The 19,598-nt window shown below is 39.5% G+C and overlaps 2 protein-coding genes and 1 long non-coding RNA gene across 3 annotated transcripts in view; 2 read left to right on the top strand and 1 right to left on the bottom strand.

The window, feature by feature from the left end:
* The window catches only part of LOC143372210 (sorting nexin-14), a 278,394-nt gene that overhangs the window by 208,356 nt on the left and 50,440 nt on the right, over nt 1–19,598 (bottom strand). The gene's annotated exons all lie outside the window — the stretch shown is intronic.
* Nucleotides 1–19,598, top strand: part of LOC143372282 (uncharacterized) — a 394,641-nt gene that overhangs the window by 130,796 nt on the left and 244,247 nt on the right. The gene's annotated exons all lie outside the window — the stretch shown is intronic.
* LOC143372267 (uncharacterized) lies at nt 16,272–17,767 on the top strand. Its single transcript, XM_076818323.1, has 3 exons — nt 16,272–16,837; nt 17,257–17,375; nt 17,447–17,767. The coding sequence occupies exons 1-3, from the start codon at nt 16,768–16,770 to the stop codon at nt 17,717–17,719; spliced, it is 462 nt and encodes a 153-aa protein (XP_076674438.1). The 5' UTR covers nt 16,272–16,767; the 3' UTR covers nt 17,720–17,767.

Raw genomic sequence — 19,598 nt, forward strand, 5'->3', positions numbered from 1 at the left:
ATTGTTATTTAAGAATACCATTTACCTACACTCGATTAGTTTTAGTTTCTGTACACTTTTCTCCTCCATATCACCTCAATCGAGACCTACTGCTAAGTAAAAGCGCACGTGCATGTATTCGTAATGGTTAACGTTTAATTTCTGTATTACTACATATTTTCGGTGACATTTGTATAAGACAATCTTCGCTTTGGACCGGGCTAGTCAATCCTGACCTGGGGGTGTCATAAACCAGGGGTTTTTCCGAAAATTCATCACAGGTAGGGCGGGAACTCTTCCCGGTCACGACACTATCATTCATTTTTTGGATGTCCACGGAATACGACACTCCGTTTAGTTTCCGAATACTGTGCATTCTACCGTGTATTTAATAGCTACAATATATATTGTTATTCGCTGTTTCGGTTGTGTGTTAATTGTGGTTACAAGCTCAACGTTTGCAAAAATTTCTTGTATCTGCTTAAATTTCTTCGGTGCCATGAATCCATCGTGTTCAGGTTCGTCTTATTTATTTTAAGTACTTTGTTTTACTATTATATATAAGTAAAAATTAAATTATTTATTTACAAGTCTTCTCGAGGTCTCTGAAGGTTTTTCTCTGTTATCGGCAAAATCGATAGATTTAGTGCATTTCCAAACATTTCCAAGTTTCGATTTTTGTGCCACAGTAAACTAAAAGCATTGATTAATCAAAGTCTGTTTTGAATGGTTGCCCGTCTGTATCCCTCTTTGATATAATTGCGGTTCTTTTAATACATTAAGCAGCGCGACGCGCGACCATTACACTGTCCAACACATTCGACAAATTTTAACCTTTCATCGGATTTGTAACATTCAATAGCCATTTATTATAGATATTTATACGGTGAATGCGTATCTGCCAACCGTTTCTCGCTATCACCCTTAATTTTCGGAAAACTTAATTTTGAAAAATAAATGGAAATCTTCAGGTTTCAACGTTTCTTGTTTTTGAACAGTAATAGTTATTCGTTTGCTTGTTATGTCCACTTATTCTGTAAACTCTTCCAAATAAAATGATATAAATTATTATTGCATTATGTATATTTAAATATGTTGAAACAACGGTAAAAGGGAAAGGACATACGAAATGCACGAATCTTTACGAATACTTATCACTCTATTTCAAAAACTAAGGGCGTAGGAGAAAATCTGACTGCACCACGCAATATAAAAGACATATTTCCTCCGAAAAACATTGACAAAAGTTGTAAATCATGTTTCGTTTTCAATGTAGAAACGGAACAGTTTAACGAAACATATGCATTTTTTTTTTAAAAGTCAAATTTCTCGAAAACTAAGTGTGATGGCGATAAACAGTTAGCAGGTTCGTATTCAGCGCATAAAAAATCTAAGGAACGATTATTCAATACGTCAAATCCGACTAAAGGCTAAAATTGGTTAGACAATGCAGTGGTGTCAGAACCGGTATTAGTTGACCATAATTTGTATACGTAATATATTTACATTGACAGGAATAAGTACAGAAGTACTATTTATAACACGGAAAAAGTTATTTGACATAATGAGAGAATCTGGAGAGAAAAACTTGCAAGACCAATTTAGGTTTTTGGAAAATCGCATCCAACAACGAACGAATTGTCCAAAGGAAGGGTTGAATGAACTTCATCACACACTATCCCAGTTCACACATCAATTTAAAAAAAAAATAGATTGAAGCACAAAGAACACAGGAAAGGTTTTTAACAAAAAACATGGACTGGTTGGCCACTTCAATTTCTTTTACTCGTCACATGGATCCATCAAGAAAACAACCAGGTCGTCCGAAAACAGCATTTGAAGATTGTTCTGATCGAAGCAAAAGACAAAAAAACTGAAAATCTACGGAAGTCTACATCTGCAAAGCTTGCGTACGCCACCCAAATGACTGAGAGCTTCTGGTCATATAGATGCCTCTAAATTAGTGAAGGAAATAACGACAACTACCCCAAAACGGGCTACAAAATATAGAAAAGCTTATGAAACAATTTCAAATCAACACTCAAGACAAATGTCTGGCGAGGAAGCGCTGGCTTTATTGGTAGAAGCTAAGCTCACTAGGCAACAGTATAACCTCATAAGAGCAAATGTTCCTGAACGATTTCCACCATATAAAATTATACAAGCCGCGAAGAAAAAATGCTACCCGGAAAAGGAAAATATTAATATAACGTCCACCGTTGCTGAAGTAAAATTACAGGCTCTACTTGACCATACCGTAGAGCGTTTATTAAATGTAGAAGACGTTGTGTCTACATTGGAGAGCGAAGAACGAAAAAGTTTACATTTAATATCAAAGTGGGGTTTCGATGGAAGCGCACGGTACAGTTCTTATAAGCAAATATTCCAGGATAAGGATGCCAGCGATTTAAATATATTCATAATATCGCTCGTGCCTCTTCGTTTAATCATTGGTAATCCTGAAGATAAGAATTGTACAAAAATAATTTGGCAAAACCCGCGTCCATCCTCCACAAGGTATTGCCGTCCAATACAGGTAAAGTACACTAAAGAAACGACAGAAGTCACAATCACCGAAAAAAACAAAATGGACGAGCAGATAAAATGTCTCCGTAGTACTGTTACTTCATATGACAAAATTGACGACAAAACTATTGTGGTATCTCATAAGTTAATTTTCGCAATGGTGGATGGAAAAGTATGTAACGCGCTTACAGAAACGTTGTCTACGCAGCAGTGTTATATTTGCGGTGCGACATCGAAACATTTCAATTCGTTAGACAAGATACTCGCTGGAGAAATTATCACTGAGAATTTAGAGTTCGGGCTATCAGTCTTGCATAGTTGGATTCGATTCTTCGAATGCCTTTTACATGTTGCGTATAAACTCCCCATAAAATAATTGCAAGCACGAGGTAACGACAAAGAAATAGTTAAAGAAAATAAAGCCCGTATTCAGAAGCTCTTTAAAGAAAAAACGGGTTTGATCGTAGATCGACCAAAGCCTGACTTTGGTAACTGTAATGACGGTAATACGGCCAGACGATTTTTCCACAACCCAGATTTATCAGCAGAAATCACTAGAATCAGTAAAGATTTAATTAAACGGTTTCATACAAATTTAGTTGTAATATCAAGTGGATACGTAATAAAATATTGATAGGTTCAGAAGTTTTGCCCTAGCTACAGCCCGACACTTTGTAAAAGAGTATCCCTGATTTTGTATGCCTCCTACAGTACATAAGGTACTAATTCATGGACCAGAAATTATATCTTCAGCGTTGCTACCCATAGGCCAATTAACGGAAGAAGCGCAGGAGGCCCGTAACAAAGATTTTAAGATATATCGTGAACATTATTCACGAAAATGCAACCGTGAAAAATGTAATGAAGACATATTTAATGTACTACTAATTAGTTCCGACCCTTTTATTACGAGTTTGCGAAAATTGCCTAAAAAAATGGTGACACATTAAAATTTACCGAAGGATGCACTAGCATTGATAATGTTACCTGAAGTGCAACCACTTGACACTTTACGAGAAGAAAACAATAGCGATGTATCAACGTCAACATCTGAATAAATACACGTTACAAACAGTAAAATTAGTGTAATTATTGTATTTATCCAGTAACATCTTTTCTGAATGAAATTAAGACCAACACGACTTCATACAAGCTATTTGTGAATTTATGCCAACTATCGTGGGGCTCTGGCCCCACTGTGCGACCGTTTGCTACGAAACCATTCCGCCGTCAAGCGTTCGCGTCATTGCATGACCTCGCGCATCCTGGAGCTAAGGCGCAGCGAGACTCGTATCACAGCGCTTCGTGTGGCCGGGTATCCAAAAGGATAGCAAAACCTGGGCACGAGCGTGCATACCGTGCCAGCGAGCAAAGACAAGCAGTCACGTGTCTACTCCGGTCGGCCGATTTCAAGTACCCTCGTCCCGTTTCGAACATTTACACGTAGACATCGTCGGTCCTTTGCCGATTTCGAGGGGTTACCGTTATTGCGTAACATGCGTCGACCGTTTTACGCGATGACCGGAGGCTTTCCCAGTCGAGGATATTACCGCAGAAACGGTGGCTTATACGCTATTCTCCGGTTGGATTTCGAGGTTCGGAACACCTCAACGACTCACGACCGATCAGGGTCGACAGTTTGAATCGGCGTTGTTTCAGCAGTTGTCACGCTTAATCGGCACACAGCACCAGCGCACGACCGCGTAGCATCCCGCAGCGAACGGTATGGTGGAATGAATCCATCGGCAATTAAAATCCACGATTGTTTACCACGCCGATACGGGATGGGCAGATTCACTGCCTGTCGTTCTTTTAGGCATTCGAGCTGTCTGGAAGGACGACATCCAAGCAACGCCCGCGAAAATGATTTATGGCGAACCGATTCGCCTACCGGGTGAATTTTTAGCCGACTCGCAAGCCCCCACCGATGAGGGAGAGGCATTCGTTTCGCGGCTTCGCCAGCATTTCCGTGGTCTACGACCGTCTCCGGCATCGCGCCACGGAGACAAAAGACATTTATTTTTAAGGATTAGTCAACAGCGTCGCACGCGTTCGTGCGACACGGCGGAGTCAAGGGCTCCTTGCAACCGGCATACGACGGTCCCTACGAAGTAATCCAGCGACATTCAAAACACTTTAACATCCGTGTTAAAAACCGAGTGATTCCAGTGTCGTTGGACCGTTTGAAACCCGCGTACCTGCTGGGAGACGAAAGGCAGGACGAACCGCGGAGATCGACTCCGCAGGTGGTCCCCGCAGAGACCATTGCGGATAGAGCGACCGAACGAACGACACGGTCGGGAAGACGCGTACGATTCCCCGATCGCTACAACGCAAGTACGTAGATGCTGGCGTAAACGTGTAATCCGCGAACGCGTTCTAGTTGTAAGCATGTACATAATAGTTGGTAAGGTGCATATACGTATATATGTAAATGTGTGTACAGTAGTTGTAAGTGCGAGCGCACCCTTAATTTCACCAAGGGGGGTGATGTGGAGGCACGTGCAACGAGCACGCCGCCTCAATACCACCAGGCTTGTAGTTTGGTCATCGGCGATATCAGCGATATCGGCGACGTATCGAATTTCGGCGCCGATGCGTAGCGCTATGATTGCATCTTAGGGGTTCTCGGAAAGCAGCGAGGACCGTCGTCGATACGTTATTGTATAAACATCCTGTACGGCGCGAGAGACAACGGTCCCCAAAAAAGATCCGCGTCGAGAACCCACAAAGGCAGTCAGGACAAAACCAGCGAACAGTACGGACGACACCGTTGCCTGTTCGAAGTCTAATAATAAAAGAAAGATTATCACAACTAAACCGGGAAGTCATTCACTTTCTCGTCACTCACAGAGCTATTCAGAATTTCCCGACCCACGATGGGCTAGCGGCTGGTCTGTCATGGTCGCCTCTTACGCGGCGCGCGCCATCCCTGGCAATGCAGACGAGAGTGGGAGAATTCCGAGTGTGCGCGTACAGGACCTTGGACAGCGTCCATTCTTTGTACTTCGTCCATTTAATTCTTAGAACCATGATAAATTCACACATTATCGGCTCACGTGACCTCATGTATCCTCGTAAACAATGTTTCGCGAATATCGTGGGAAATACGCCCGAGGAACGGTAACATGGATAAGAAAGAGTTGTTCAGAATCACGCCCCCGATAACATATTTCAAGGTCATCGAAATCGGTGAAAATTACCTTTTTGTTAATAATTACCAAAATACTATAGCATGACATAATTCATGCCATAATATGACAATAGTATACATATTTCAAAGCATGGTACCACGGTTTAAATTTGTCAGCGTGATAATCCGTGAGTTCGTTAGTCTATATATCATAGTTCAATCTGACGTCACCTTCTCCCTACGGTAGGAAGTTTTCCCGACAACCCTGCTTGAGAAACACTCACTATACTTTACAGTTTAAGCTTGACTTTGAACTCGTTTAATGTATATCACGAGACACGGTTGTAACGTTCCGTTGTCGGGGGACAACTGAAAGTTGCAGGTCTCGAAGGGAGAGCGGCATCCCCTCCAGTGTCGGAAAGGTGGGAATTCGTCGGAAATTGAGTAAAGAATTAAAATTCAAACTTAAACTTAACAATGGCTTATTTATTTAGTAACTTTTAACTTTAATAACAAGAACAATTAATATTAATACTACAACTACGATTATATATACATGGTTTTTTGGGATTTTTCTGTGTTTTTTGTAATTAATGCTATACAGGGTGTCCCAAAAATGTCGGAGTTCCTTGAAAGGGGTGACTCAGGGGGTGATTTGAAACAACTTCTTCCTTAGCGAAAATATTGTCCGAAGCTTCGTTAACGAGATATTAACAAAAAACCCCGACCAATCAGAGCGCGCGCCTTCCGCCCGAGCTCCCGTTGTAGCGTTGGCTACGCGGTAGGCGGCTGCGCTTGTATTACGAAGGTACGAACAAGCAAGTCGGCATGCATCGAAGGAAACCGCGTTACACAGTTTTTTTTTAAAGCAGAATCTTAAATAATAATTGTTTGAAGTGAGAGGACAAGAAATACGCAAATTTCGTTTTCAAATAAGGCATAAACGAAAAGGTAATGTAACAAAAAATGTACAACAAGTGATCATAATTCGTTATTGAGGTAAAAATCCGTAGTTTAATCACGGCCAACATAACTAAATTTAAAAAATAATATTAGGTGTATGAATAAATTCTTTCAGACTGGATTTACATAATCGGTATAAAGCAACCGAATTTCTATCGTAGTGATATTCGTAAGCTACCAGAAAAATGGCAAAAGGTAATTAACAATAATGGAAATTATTTCGATGATTGAGTTGTTTTCATATTTTTTAAATCAAACTGCTATTGAACCCTAAAAACTAACAGAATTTATTTCAACACCTAATAATCACTAATAAATTAAATAACACTCACCCCTACGGGCATTCCTTTCCTTCCTTTCCTTCCTTTTCGGAAACCTGTGTCACTAAGTAGGTCACTGTGCCGATCCTGGTCATCGGTGGACGAAAAGATTTATGGTAGGGTTGCGCCCAGTGCTCAGCTGACCGCAGGTATACGACACCACCCGAACGTAAGGATCGCAACGTCAAGTGCATCCGGGTTAATGTACCGAATATTTACTTCACTGCACGGCCGCTAACACTGATCACTAAATTTACATTTCATGGAACGTGTTGTTCCTACGTTATAAAATTGGTGGCCCCGAAAGGGGCCGATTACTGTTAGTTGAGCAGTTGCTCTATGTGACCACCCTCAGCGTCTATGCACGCCTTGCGGCATCATTGACTCCGTTGAGAATAATCTTGACGCCAAACGCCGAAACGTACCCTCGCTGGGGGTTTGGATGTGCAGGTATTCTCGTGCAAACGCTCGCACAGTAGCACTTGCGTTCCCGTTGTTCCAGGCGTACACCCAGAACATCGCGTAATATTCTTGAGCGGAGAACATTTCTGGGACGAGATTGCTAGCTGACTGACAGGATTTTTTCCAAGCAACTTCCTCTACCCCCAAGTAGTTTCTCTCGTTCCATTATGAGTTAACTCCCACCAGAACAAGAGGCTTTAGGTAAAAAGAAGCCTGCACATTTTTGAAACACACGTTCTTTGCAGATGTCCAACGAACGACCCATCCTACACTTTCACCTAAGTCCGCGCTCCGTCCTTTTACTGCCAATGTACCCGTTGCTTCGAGATAGACAGCAGACACCACGTGTTTCGGTTCAAAAGGGCCCGAAGAGAAGAGAAACAGAAAGTCTTCCAGTTGCTATAAAGAAGAAAAGGCATACCAACCCTGTTTCCGTTATCCAATTAATTTTAAATACGTCTCGCGGAGAGACACAGGAAGAAAGGGGGTAACTCGCTGACTGCGCGTAGTCCCGCCTGCTTCGTCCTTCCTTCCAATTAAAGGCAGGTCCCATATCTCTCGAGTATAAGGACGCGCTTAAATTTCAAAACAAAGGCACGCGTTGACGTATTCCGTGCGAGAAAAGGTGGGCATGAAGTCCGATTGGTCGTAACCTAACCAATCTGCCCTGCACCTCTCCCAAACGGCCACTGTTTTGAAGAGGCCTTCTTTTCTGCCATGTTTCCTCCCCAAGGCCCACCAGTATAAACACGCACTCGAATTTCAAAACAAAACCACGCGTCCGATTGGTCCTAATCTAACCAATGTGCCCTGCATCCCTCTGAAGCGGCCACTGTCTTGAAGAGGCCCTCTTCACAGCAATATCTCCTCCCTGAAGCCCACCTTTTCTCGCACGGAACACGTCAACGCGTGCTTTTGTTTGGTAATATTAGCGCGTGCTTTTGATTGGTAATTTTAGCGCGTGCTTATACTCGAGAGATAAGGGATCTGTCTTTAATTTGAAGGAAATACGAAGCAGGCGGGACTACGCGCAGTAAACGAGTTACCCCCTTCTTCCTGTATCTCTCCGCGAGGCGTATTGATGTTGGATATTACTTTTTAAATGCTAGTTCCCAAAAATTAATCAGGCTGATCGGCCAGAGCATTTCGCCAGGATCGCGGTTTATTACCATATTGTCCTACGAGTCGGCGGTAGAGAACGATTTATTTTGGGTAATTTATGGCTTAACTGGTTCCGCCTCGTAGCAGACGTGAACTCAGGGTATCGGAAAAAGGAAACAGGAAAGAGTATTTTTTTCTTTATAGCAACTCGAAGACTTTCCGTTTCTCTTCTCTTCGGACCCTTTCGAACCGAAACACGTGGTGTCTGCTGCCTACCTCGAAGCAACGGGTACATTGTCAGTAGAAGGACGAAGCGCGGACTTAGGTGAAAGTGTAGGATGGGTCGTTCGTTGCACTTCTGCAAAGCACGTGTATTTCGGAAATGTGCTGGCTTCTTTTTACCTACAGCCTCTTGGTCTGGTGGGAGTTAACCCATAATGGAACGAGAGAAACTACTTGGGGGTAGAGGAAGTTGCTTGGAAAAAATCCTGTCAGTCAGCTAGCAATCTCGTCCCAGAAATGTTCTCCGCTCAAGAATATTACGCGATGTTCTGGGTGTACGCCTGGAACAACGGGAACGCAAGTGCTACTGTGCGAGCGTTTGCACGAGAATACCTGCACATCCAAACCCCCAGCGAGGGTACGATTCGGCGTTTGGCGTCAAGATTATTCTCAACGGAGTCAATGATGCCACAAGGCGTGCATAGACGCTGAGGGTGGTCACATCGAGCAACTGCTCAACTAACAGAAAGCGGCCCCTTTCAGGGCCACCAATTTTATAACTTAGGAACAACACGTTCCATGAAAAGTAAATTAAATGATCTGTGTTAGTGGCCGTGCAGTGAAGTAAATATTCGGTACATTAACCCGGATGCACTTGACGTTGCCATCCTTACCTTCGGGTGGTGTCGTATACCTGCGATCAGCTGAGCACTGGGCGCAACCCTACCATAAATCTTTTCGTCCACCGATGACCAGGATCGGCACAGTGACCTACTTAGTGACACAGGTTTCCGAAAAGGAAGGAAAGGAAGGAAAGGAATGCCCGTAGGGGTGAGTGTTATTTATTTTATTAGTGATTATTAGGTGTAGAAATAAATTCTGTTAGTTTTTAGGGTTCAATAGCAGTTTGATTTAAAAAATATGAAAACAACTCAATCATCGAAATAATTTCCATTAATGTTAATTACCTTTTGCCATTTTTCTGGTAGCTTACGAATATCACTACGATAGAAATTCGGTTGCTTTATACCGATTATGTAAATCCAGTCTGAAAGAATTTATTCATACACCTAATATTATTTTTTAAATTTAGTTATGTTGGCCGTGATTAAACTACGGATTTTTACCTCAATAACGAATTATGATCACTTGTTGTACATTTTTTGTTACATTACCTTTTCGTTTATGCCTTATTTGAAAACGAAATTTGCGTATTTCTTGTCCTCTCACTTCAAACAATTATTATTTAAAAACTGTGTAACGCGGTTTCCTTCGATGCATGCCGACTTGCCTGTTTGTACCTTCGTAGTACAAGCGCAGCCGCCTACCACGTAGCCAACGCTATAACGGGAGCTCGGGTGGAAGGCGCGCGCTCTGATTGGTCGGGGGTTTTTGTTAATATCTCGTTAACGAAGCTTCGGACAATATTTTCACTAAGGAAAAAGTTGTTTCAAATCACCCCCTGAGTCACCCCTTTCAAGGAAGTCCGACATTTTTGGGACACCCTGTATGACTCTAATATGCTTATACATATATGTTTGCAGTGTACAGTCGCTACCGTTTCCGGGGCGAAGCTCGTACTCTCAGCAATGTCTGCTGTAAGAACGGCCACTACCGTTTCCGGGGCGAAGCTCGTTACTCTTGGCAGATTATCACTCTACGTTAGATTCGAATATTGCAGTGTACGGCCGCTACCGTTTCCGAGGCGATGCTCGTACTCCTGGTAATGTAAGCTGTAAGAACGGCCGCTACAGTCTCCGGGACGAAGCTCGTTACTCTTAGCTTGTATCTGCTGCTAGAACGGCTGCTACCGTTTCCGGGGCGAAGCTCGTTACTGTTGGCAGATTTTTCGAATGCCCGCTGGGCTGCGTGCGCCTCCTTTTATAGTGAGGATTTGGCGGGCTGGCGCATGCGCAATGAGTCGTGACTTGTTGTTTCGTATTTTGCTCGCTTATTACATATTGTTTTGTTTCGCGGTTTCGTCAGTATTTATATTAAATTATCCCTAACGCCCCTATAATATTTGTTTCTCTAATATTCACTTATTTTATGAATTACATATAAAAGTGTTTACAATGAGTCTGCGTGGTAATACAGGACGGTTTTGTGTGGTAACATAAATCGGTTCTACTTTATCGACGGTCGATATTTAGCGATTTAAGTCCCCGTGGGACGCTACACGCCCCCCGCCCTGGGGGATCTCTTATCTTCGAGAGATTTGTGCGAGGTAGGATGGCGAAACGAAACGGATATTCATACTTATGTGTTATACGAGTGTTATATTTATTAAATTTTTAGTTTTTTGTTTGTTAGTCTATAGGGACCGGCTACTCCTGTACCGACCAAGCCGAGCAGCTTCCAAATACTTCTCCGGGGATCCTTTTTTGGCAGAGCCCTACACACCTCCCAATCTGGGTCTGGGATGTTAATATGAATGAGGGCTGGCCATTTCTTTGGCGGCACCTCCGGAATTTTGAAATCTGGGGGCCTTGGATTTTTATAACCTGGCGTTTTCGGAAATTCCGGAGTAGTCGGGAGGGTGTCCGGTGGTGTGTGAGGTGATGTCTTGAGTTGGAAAGGTTTTTTGTTAATTTTGGAAAAGATGGAATGCATTGGTACCTTACCATTTTCTGCGGAGATCCCGGAAGTGGGGTAATTAGTGGAGGTATAGGAATCATTTCCTGAAATACTACTTCCAATTCATCCTTTCCTTTTTTGGTTTTGAAATGACGTGTTCCTGATCGTTTCGGCATTTTGATAGCAAATGAACTATGGCGCAGTTTTGAACGGTTAGTACTAACAATAAGTGTGGCGCTAGTGTGTAGTGGTTTTAAATTGGAAATGGCGCCCTCTGGCGAAGTTTTTTATGAAGATTTTCGCAACTTTGTTTCCTACCCAACAATGTTTTTCCTGCTTATATATTTTTTAAGTTATCCACATAAAATTTTTAGTATAAAAATATATGTTTATTAGAAAAAGGTATATAAAAAGTAGAAAAATATATAAAATGTGTAAGTATTAAGTACATTCTGTTTGTGTGTGTAGTGTGTAACTGTAGAGTGCAGTGTGTGCAAAAATATGAAATAAGTATTAATTTATTAAGGGTTTCTCATTGCAGTTGAGACATTAACTTTGTGCATTTCTTGCAATCTTTGGCTCATCGAGCAATAAATAATGTCCGGCGGCAAAACCGACATATTCTCCATGTTCGTGTATTACCCTTGGATATCAAATGTTTTCTGACTACCTCTTCATCTTCTATATTGACGCGTTGGGTACACATTACGCATACCATGTTCAATTTATAGTAGTATACGTCCTCGTTGTAGAATTGTTTCAGGCATGTATAGTTTTCCATTGTAAAAAAATTTTCTTTTGACACTTGTTATAACCTGCTACCCTTTTTTGCTACAATGGAGGATTTTTTTGTCCTCTCCTCCTTATATAGACTCGTATGCAGGGTGGCAACTTTTAAGGTAGATGTGCCTTTTTTACCTTGTTCATGTGTACGATTCTAGTGTTAATTTAATTGCTATCTTCAGGTTGCTGTTCTCCAAAACTTCGATGATCCGGTAGGGTCCGCTCTATTCCGGTCCCAGTTTTTCGCGCCTTGGATTTAATAACCAAACCCAATCTCCTATTTTATATGTCTGAGGTTGAATCTTCCGATCATAGTAGTGTTTTTGGCGTATTTTTGATTCGTCTAAATTTCTTCGCGCCATTTGTCGGATGTGGTGTAATTTATGTATTAATTTATCGACGTAGTCCGGATATGTTCCAATGTTATCCGTTGGAGGAATACTTGAAGACGTGCTTTTTTACCATAAATAACTTCGTGAGGCGTAAATTGAGTGCCTTCGTGAGTGCTTGTGTTGTACGAAAACATTGATCCCATTGCTTTTCTTTTGATACATAATGCCGTAGATACTCGACAAGGACGTGGTGACTTTTCTCTAATGAGCTATTGGATTGTGGATGAAATGCAGAGGTTCGGTATTGTTTGATATGAAACGCTCTAGTAAATTTCTTCATAAGGGAACTCATAAAATTTGGTCCTTGATCAGTAAGGATAACTTTAGGACTTCCATATTTACAGATGAAATGCCTTGGCTATATCCTCTGAAATAATGCTTGCCAATGGTATTGCAAGAAAATATTTTGCCAAATTGTCCTGGATAGTAAGTATACAGTAGGCTGGGCCGAAAAAAAAAATTTTGGATTTTTTTCTCGTCATAGTGAAAAAAAGTTGTGAGGTGTGTCAAAAAGCTCACTGATTTTTTTTTATAATTTTAAAACCATATTTAGCCGCGCCCCAGCGGGGTGAAAGGTGTCGTTTTTTTTCATATTAATAGTTTTGGTAGATCATAAGGCGCAATCAGTTTCTACCAATCTAGTAAGTGACCAAAAGTTTTCTGCTGAATTATTTCAATGTTTCACTGCGCCTCGCTAGCAAAAACGAATGTGTATTATATACTTAGTAACCGACGCGACGTTACCAACGTCTTAGCGCCTGCCCTCCGCCACTTATTTATTCCTACACAGTCCACACGTGCACAAGGAACTAGCTGTAGCTTTCCCGGTACACTGTAATTTCTGTATTATTAGGCAGTAACGACTAACGATAATTCTTCATGTTCAGACCGTCGCGTCATTCTTCGCCAAGTGAATTATATTTTATTGTGTAAAGACAAAAATAGTGTTTTTTCGTTGATTTGTTTAGTATAAACGCTTACAAATCGTTTTTTATTATTATGGCAAGAAGAGTTAAAACGCGAAATAATGACAGTCACCCAATATTGGGCTCCACCCAGGATTTGGAATGTGAAAGATGTCTTCCTACGTATGAAGATATGATGCGCTGTTATTTTTTTGTGCAATCAGAATTAAAGGGAGATGGCAGCAAGCAGCCGTCAGAATCGGAGATTGCTAAAATTGATGCAAATAAAATTCAACATATATGGAAAGTTACTTCCCTACCAACAGTCACACACAACCGTGTCATAGCCATGATAACTGCATATCACAAGAAGTACAGAAATTTGATAAAACCGATAAAAAATCGAAAAACGAATTCAATGCAGGCAAAACTAGATGATTTTAAATTACAAGCACAAAAGTTATTCGACATTTGTTCTTGCAAATGCAGCGATTTTCATGCATGCAAATGTGAAAAGAATAAAAAGATTCCCTTGATTGAACGCGAATTTCTAAGTGATCAAAGAAAAGAAAGAAAAATGCGTATTAGCGGTGTAGACAAATTAACTACAGAAAAACTTAAGAAAAGACAGAAAAGATTACAAGAACAACCCTTGAAATCACCAAGACCTTCAAAGAGTAGTGAAAACAAACCGAATATAAGTGGTCTCACCGAATGCTTAGAAACAACTTCTTCAAGTGAAGAGGAATTATTAGATTATGAAGAATTTAAATGGTCCTATCCTTTAGATCATTCCAATACTAAAAGTAGGCCACATCAAAAAGGCCAAGCTAGAGTTCATTTACCCAATATTGCTAAAATGGCGGATATGACTGGAGCTTCAAACAGAACCATAGCAAAAATTGCGACAGCGGCTTTAGAGGACTTCGGATTAGTTTCTTCAAATAATCCAGTTAATGTGATAGATAAAAATAAAATCCGCAGGGAATTGGTTAAAACAAGGAGAGCTGTACAGAAAACGGCAACAGAGCGAGTTGAAGACATCGAAGGGATTTATTTTGATGGACGAAAAGATCAAACTATGATGCTAGTTCAAGGGCGTCGTATTACAAAACAACAGGAACACATATCGCTAATTGAAGAGCCAGGAAGCAAATATTTTGGTCATTTAACCATAGAACCGCCTGGCACTGCTTTAAATATAGCAAAAAGTATTATATCGTATATGGAAGCGAAATCCGTAAATCTAAAAAGCATTAAAGCAATTGGTTGTGACGGTACCAATGTAAACACGGGCTGGAAAAGCGGTGTTATAAGATTAATTGAAGTTCACCTTGGAAGACCTCTTCAGTGGATTATTTGCTTACTGCACGCTAATGAATTACCTTTACGACATCTTCTTCAGAAATTAGACGGACATACTAAAGGGCCATATTCATTCTCCGGTCCAATCGGATCAAAGTTCACATCATGTGAATCTAGACCTGTTGTGAATTTTCAGATAATTAACACAGTTTTACCACAAGTGGATGAGAAAAATCTGAGTACTGATCAGCAATACTTATACACTGAGAAAAAAATGTGCTTAATTCAAGCAAACCAATTTTTTTGAATCAACTTATTTGAACGAAGAAACCATATTTTTAATGTAAGTCAATTATTTTTAGAGTACAGATATATTTACTTAAATTTGAGTACTGCATTTATTTAGAAGAACTTTACTGAAGTTACGTAAACATTTGCTTAAAATAAGCAGTATGTTTTGGTTTATGATAAATCATTTACTTATATTAAGAAAACGCATGTTCTTAATATTAGTAATCTAATGTAAATAAATATTTATTTCGGTTACAATTACAAGTTTCGGCAATGTAAAAAATAGTTATTTGACTCAGGAAAACCAATCAGTAAAAATGAATATTTTGAAATAAAAAAATATGTACTTCTAAGAGTGAAACTATTTCTAAGAATTAGAGAATATTTACTGAAGTCGAAAAATTAATGTACTTATAGTTATGCAACAAAACTAAAAATTATTTTCTTGATGTAGAAAATCGTATGCTAAAAATCAAGGAACCATACATTTGAATTAAAAAATATATTTTTTAGTTTTTGTAGAGAAATATGTTTTTAATGCAAATAAATAATACATTTTGAATGAAAAATATTTCTTTCAATTTGTTAAATGAATTCCTTGCCCTTATGCTATTTTTTAAAGAAATATGTGTTTGATTGAAGAAAATGTATTATTTGCATCGAAGTAGGCATTGTTTAACATTACCACATATTGTCTTATGTCATAAAGAGAACCATGTTTTTAAAATAAACAAATCAGTCATTTAAACTGAGATAATAGTTACGAACCTCAATTAAACAAATTTATTGTTTTTATATTACTTGTTTAAGAAATATGTATTCGGTTTAAGAAAATGTGTGATTCCAAATGAACTAATAATTATACAAAATAAAAAAATATTTTTTACTACATAGCAAAAGAAAATTACTTCGAACATAACAATCTTTGGCGGTTTAGAGTGTCCCCACTTCACGTCTTGAAAGTCGTGAATTCTCTAGACTCCCGAAGGAAAGTTCCACAGGAAAGTCCACTTTTTCCAAACGCATTTCTGTTTTTTCTTCATTTATTATTTAGTGGTATATAAACGATATATAAGAATTATAAAGTATAAGAGGCGAACTACAATTTAATAATAAAACATGTTTTTTTCCCTCGTTAAATATACGTAAGTAAAATATTTTCCTTCAGACGTACTCTTAGTATGTCGTCGGTAAATGAAAAAAGAAACACTCATATTTGCAATTTCATCTATTAAAAGTATAAATATATTTATTCAAAATACATATAAGAATATTTAGTTTAAATGGAATTAATTTTATAAATATTTTATGTCAAAGCTAAAAACATGATGTAAGGGAAAAATACTTGGTGTATTATTGGTCTCAACAATTTGACCACGTTCATGTATGTCATCTCGCATTATTATTTACTTATATTAATAAATAACGACGTGAGGTGATATGAAAGTGGTCAAATCATGAAACCGGAAGTCCACCGGAAGTTTGACTTGCAAGCGCTGTTTGAACGGTACGCTACGCTACTGAAGCCAGTGGCAACATTTTGAAACAAATGGACGTACTATAGACATTACTACGCGTCGAAGTCAGACGAAGCGTCTGGATTGATCTGGATTGTGGACAAAGGCAGTCGAAAAATGTAACGCAGTAAAGCTGGCCGTTCCAATATGCCGCAGTCGTCAGCCCAGTGGGTGGAAACACTTCGTCTGACTTCAACGCGTAGTAATATCTGTAGTACGTTCATTTGTTTCAAAATATCACGCCGCACGCGACTCGTGTGATTCGGAAATTGTTTAAAACAGTTTGAAATTATGGCTGATGATGAGGTGAAGAAGATTTTGTTTTCCCTCGAACTGGAACATTTGATGGAATCCTTTGCAGGTAAGTTACTTTTTATATTTATTGTTAGCGAAAAGAATATTAGACAAAAATGTTAACACGTTCCACGCCATGTGGGTCGCATACGCCCCACGCTACATTTTCCATTCAAGCCATTTGATATTTTTGCTACGAAACGAGAATCTTTGAATAAGATTTCTTTTACAAATATGTGCAGACATCTGCGTAACGTGTATAACGCATTTATTATATCGTGGGGGATATAAGACCACACGGCATGAGTGGAAAGTTCAACGTGGGGCGTATGCGACCACGTGGCACGGAATGTGTGAATAAGAAGAAAATTAATATAATCAAAGTTTTGTTAAAATTACGTGATATGTAAATTGATAATGGTTTTTATTCCCCGTAATTTTAAAAAACTGTACAATTATTTTACAGTTTTATTTGATCTATTTCAGAAAATAAGATAACGATTCACGTGATAAAAAAACTCAATGAAAATCTTATATCGAGTTTGATTCCAATCATTGGAGATCGGGCAATCTTCATGGATTACTGGTGTAAACATTTTAAAAATGTACGTTATGATTACACAAAATAATAAGTGACTATTACTATAAAATGAACTTTCAATAATTTGGGTTATAGAAATATTGCAACAATCTTGAGTTTCCTGAAAAAGAAATTAATTGTCAAAAAGTAAACAATGAAAATTCATCAGCAATATTGAATGTTGTTCCTCAGTATAAAAATAATTCCTCTATGATATCGCTTGAACAATTAAAAGGTCTTTTACATAATTCTGAGACGGGCAGAAGGATTATCACATCATACAAACAAACAACTGTATTCAATGACAAGCAACGAAGTAAATTATGCGATATCATAGTTACTTCTATGGAAGACAGATCTATAAGGTAGCATATTTAGTAACTTAATTATTTTGTAATACATTTCATATAAAGGGTCTATCTATGTACAGGGTGTCCCACTAAGGAGTGGACAGCGCGATATCTCTTAAAGTATTGTCGATAAAAATATAAAAAAAATAGGGAATTGCATGGTTCGAGGGGGCCCATTTATTAGCGCGAACGAATTTTGTTTCCGATTATTATTTTAAAAGATACGATGGTCAAGTTCGGTTTTTCAAATGGAACTATTTTTTTTGAAGACCTGAGTTGATAGTGCGTTCCAAGACAAATTCAATAAGCTTTAATGTATACACTTTATTTCCACTGGTTTTTAAGATATTGCGCTTGCAAAATTACTGATTTTCACTGGAAGAAAACCCTCTGGAATAGGAAGGACCGGGGTCGGTCTTACTGGCGCTACGGGTGACATTGCCTGTTGAAACTGATACCTACCTGCCAAAGGTCTACGACAGGGTTCGCAGGCCCAAAAGCTGGACAATTCTTTTCCGTCAGAAATGCTACTTAGGTAGGTACATCTGCGGTATCCAGAAGCGCATCGTTACTTTTATTTCGCACTTGCTTCTACGCTCGGATGGCCGGTTCTTTTGGGAGGGATGCAAGTTGGATTGGTTACGTTAGGAGGGTATTGCTGTGACAAGGGCCTCTTCAAGAGAGCAGCCGTTTGTGAGGGATGCAAATCTGATTGGTTCTGATACAATCTGCTTCCTATGGTTGAAATTTAGTCTAGCAACTTTCACTCCTCCTAACCTAACCAATCCAACTTGCATCCCTCCCAAAAGAACCGGCCATCCGAGCGTAGAAGCAAGTGCGAAATAAAAGTAACGATGCGCTTCTCGATACCGCAGATGTACCTACCTAAGTAGCATTTCCGACGGAAAAGAATTGTCCAGCCTTTGGGCCTGCCATTTCTGGCGTAGACCTTTGGCAGGTAAGTATCCTTTTGAACAGGCAGTGCCACCCGTGGCGCCAGTAAGACCGCCTCCGGTCCTTCCTATTCCAGAGGGTTTTCTTCCAGTGAAAATCAGTAATTTTGCAAGCGCAATATCTTAAAAACCAGTGGAAATAAAGTGTATACATTAAAGCTTATTGAATTTGTCTTGGAACGCACTATCAACTCAGGTCTTCAAAAAAAATAGTTCCATTTGAAAAACCGAACTTGACCATCGTATCTTTTAAAATAATAATCGAAAACAAAATTCGTTCGCGCTAATAAATGGGCCCCCTCGAACCATGCAATTCCCTATTTTTTTTATATTTTTATCGACAATACTTTAAGAGATATCGCGCTGTCCACTCCTTAGTGGGACACCCTGTATATGACTGAAGCCACGATGTGTAAACTATTCGCGTACAATCATTGCATTGAACATATGTATACGTGGCTAACTGAAAATATGTACGCTGTAAGCAGTAAATATGCCACTTTCGTAGACGTTCTACGTAGCGCTACCGCGCCAACAGATTATGTAAAATTAATTTCTGAAAGCGAATACTTCGAATAGCATTCATTGATCGATTGTGAATTGTTAGCATGTGCAATCAATCATATTGTGGATGATGCTCGTAGTAAAAAATGCTAAATTATATTCTTTTAATTATATTCTTTTAATTTTATGATTTGTTCCATTTCATTCGCCCATCATCCTCCTCGTCACCTAACTTTTAAGATTTGCTGACGCTGCATAATTCTTTCTATGATTCTCACGTACAACGTTTCCAAAAGTAGCATATTACATTCGCGCCGCCAAGTGACATCACCCTGCACGGCTACTCCAGAGGTGTCGAATTACGCGAGATCGCGCGATACGCAGCGACGTTAAATCGGAACGCTTTGAAATACTGTTAGCTTTAGATAGCATGCGATTCTA

The sequence above is a fragment of the Andrena cerasifolii genome, chromosome 8 (assembly GCF_050908995.1).
Source record: "Andrena cerasifolii isolate SP2316 chromosome 8, iyAndCera1_principal, whole genome shotgun sequence".
Lineage (NCBI taxonomy): Eukaryota > Metazoa > Arthropoda > Insecta > Hymenoptera > Andrenidae > Andrena > Andrena cerasifolii.

Excerpts from the sequence above, each read along its gene's own strand:
- LOC143372267 (XM_076818323.1), top strand. The coding sequence starts at position 16,768 with ATGGCTGATGATGAGGTGAAGAAGATTTTGTTTTCCCTCGAACTGGAA. Across the intron at positions 16,838-17,256 it reads TTTGATGGAATCCTTTGCAG|AAAATAAGATAACGATTCAC; the intron begins GTAAGTTACTTT and ends GATCTATTTCAG. Across the intron at positions 17,376-17,446 it reads GGTGTAAACATTTTAAAAAT|AAATATTGCAACAATCTTGA; the intron begins GTACGTTATGAT and ends TTTGGGTTATAG.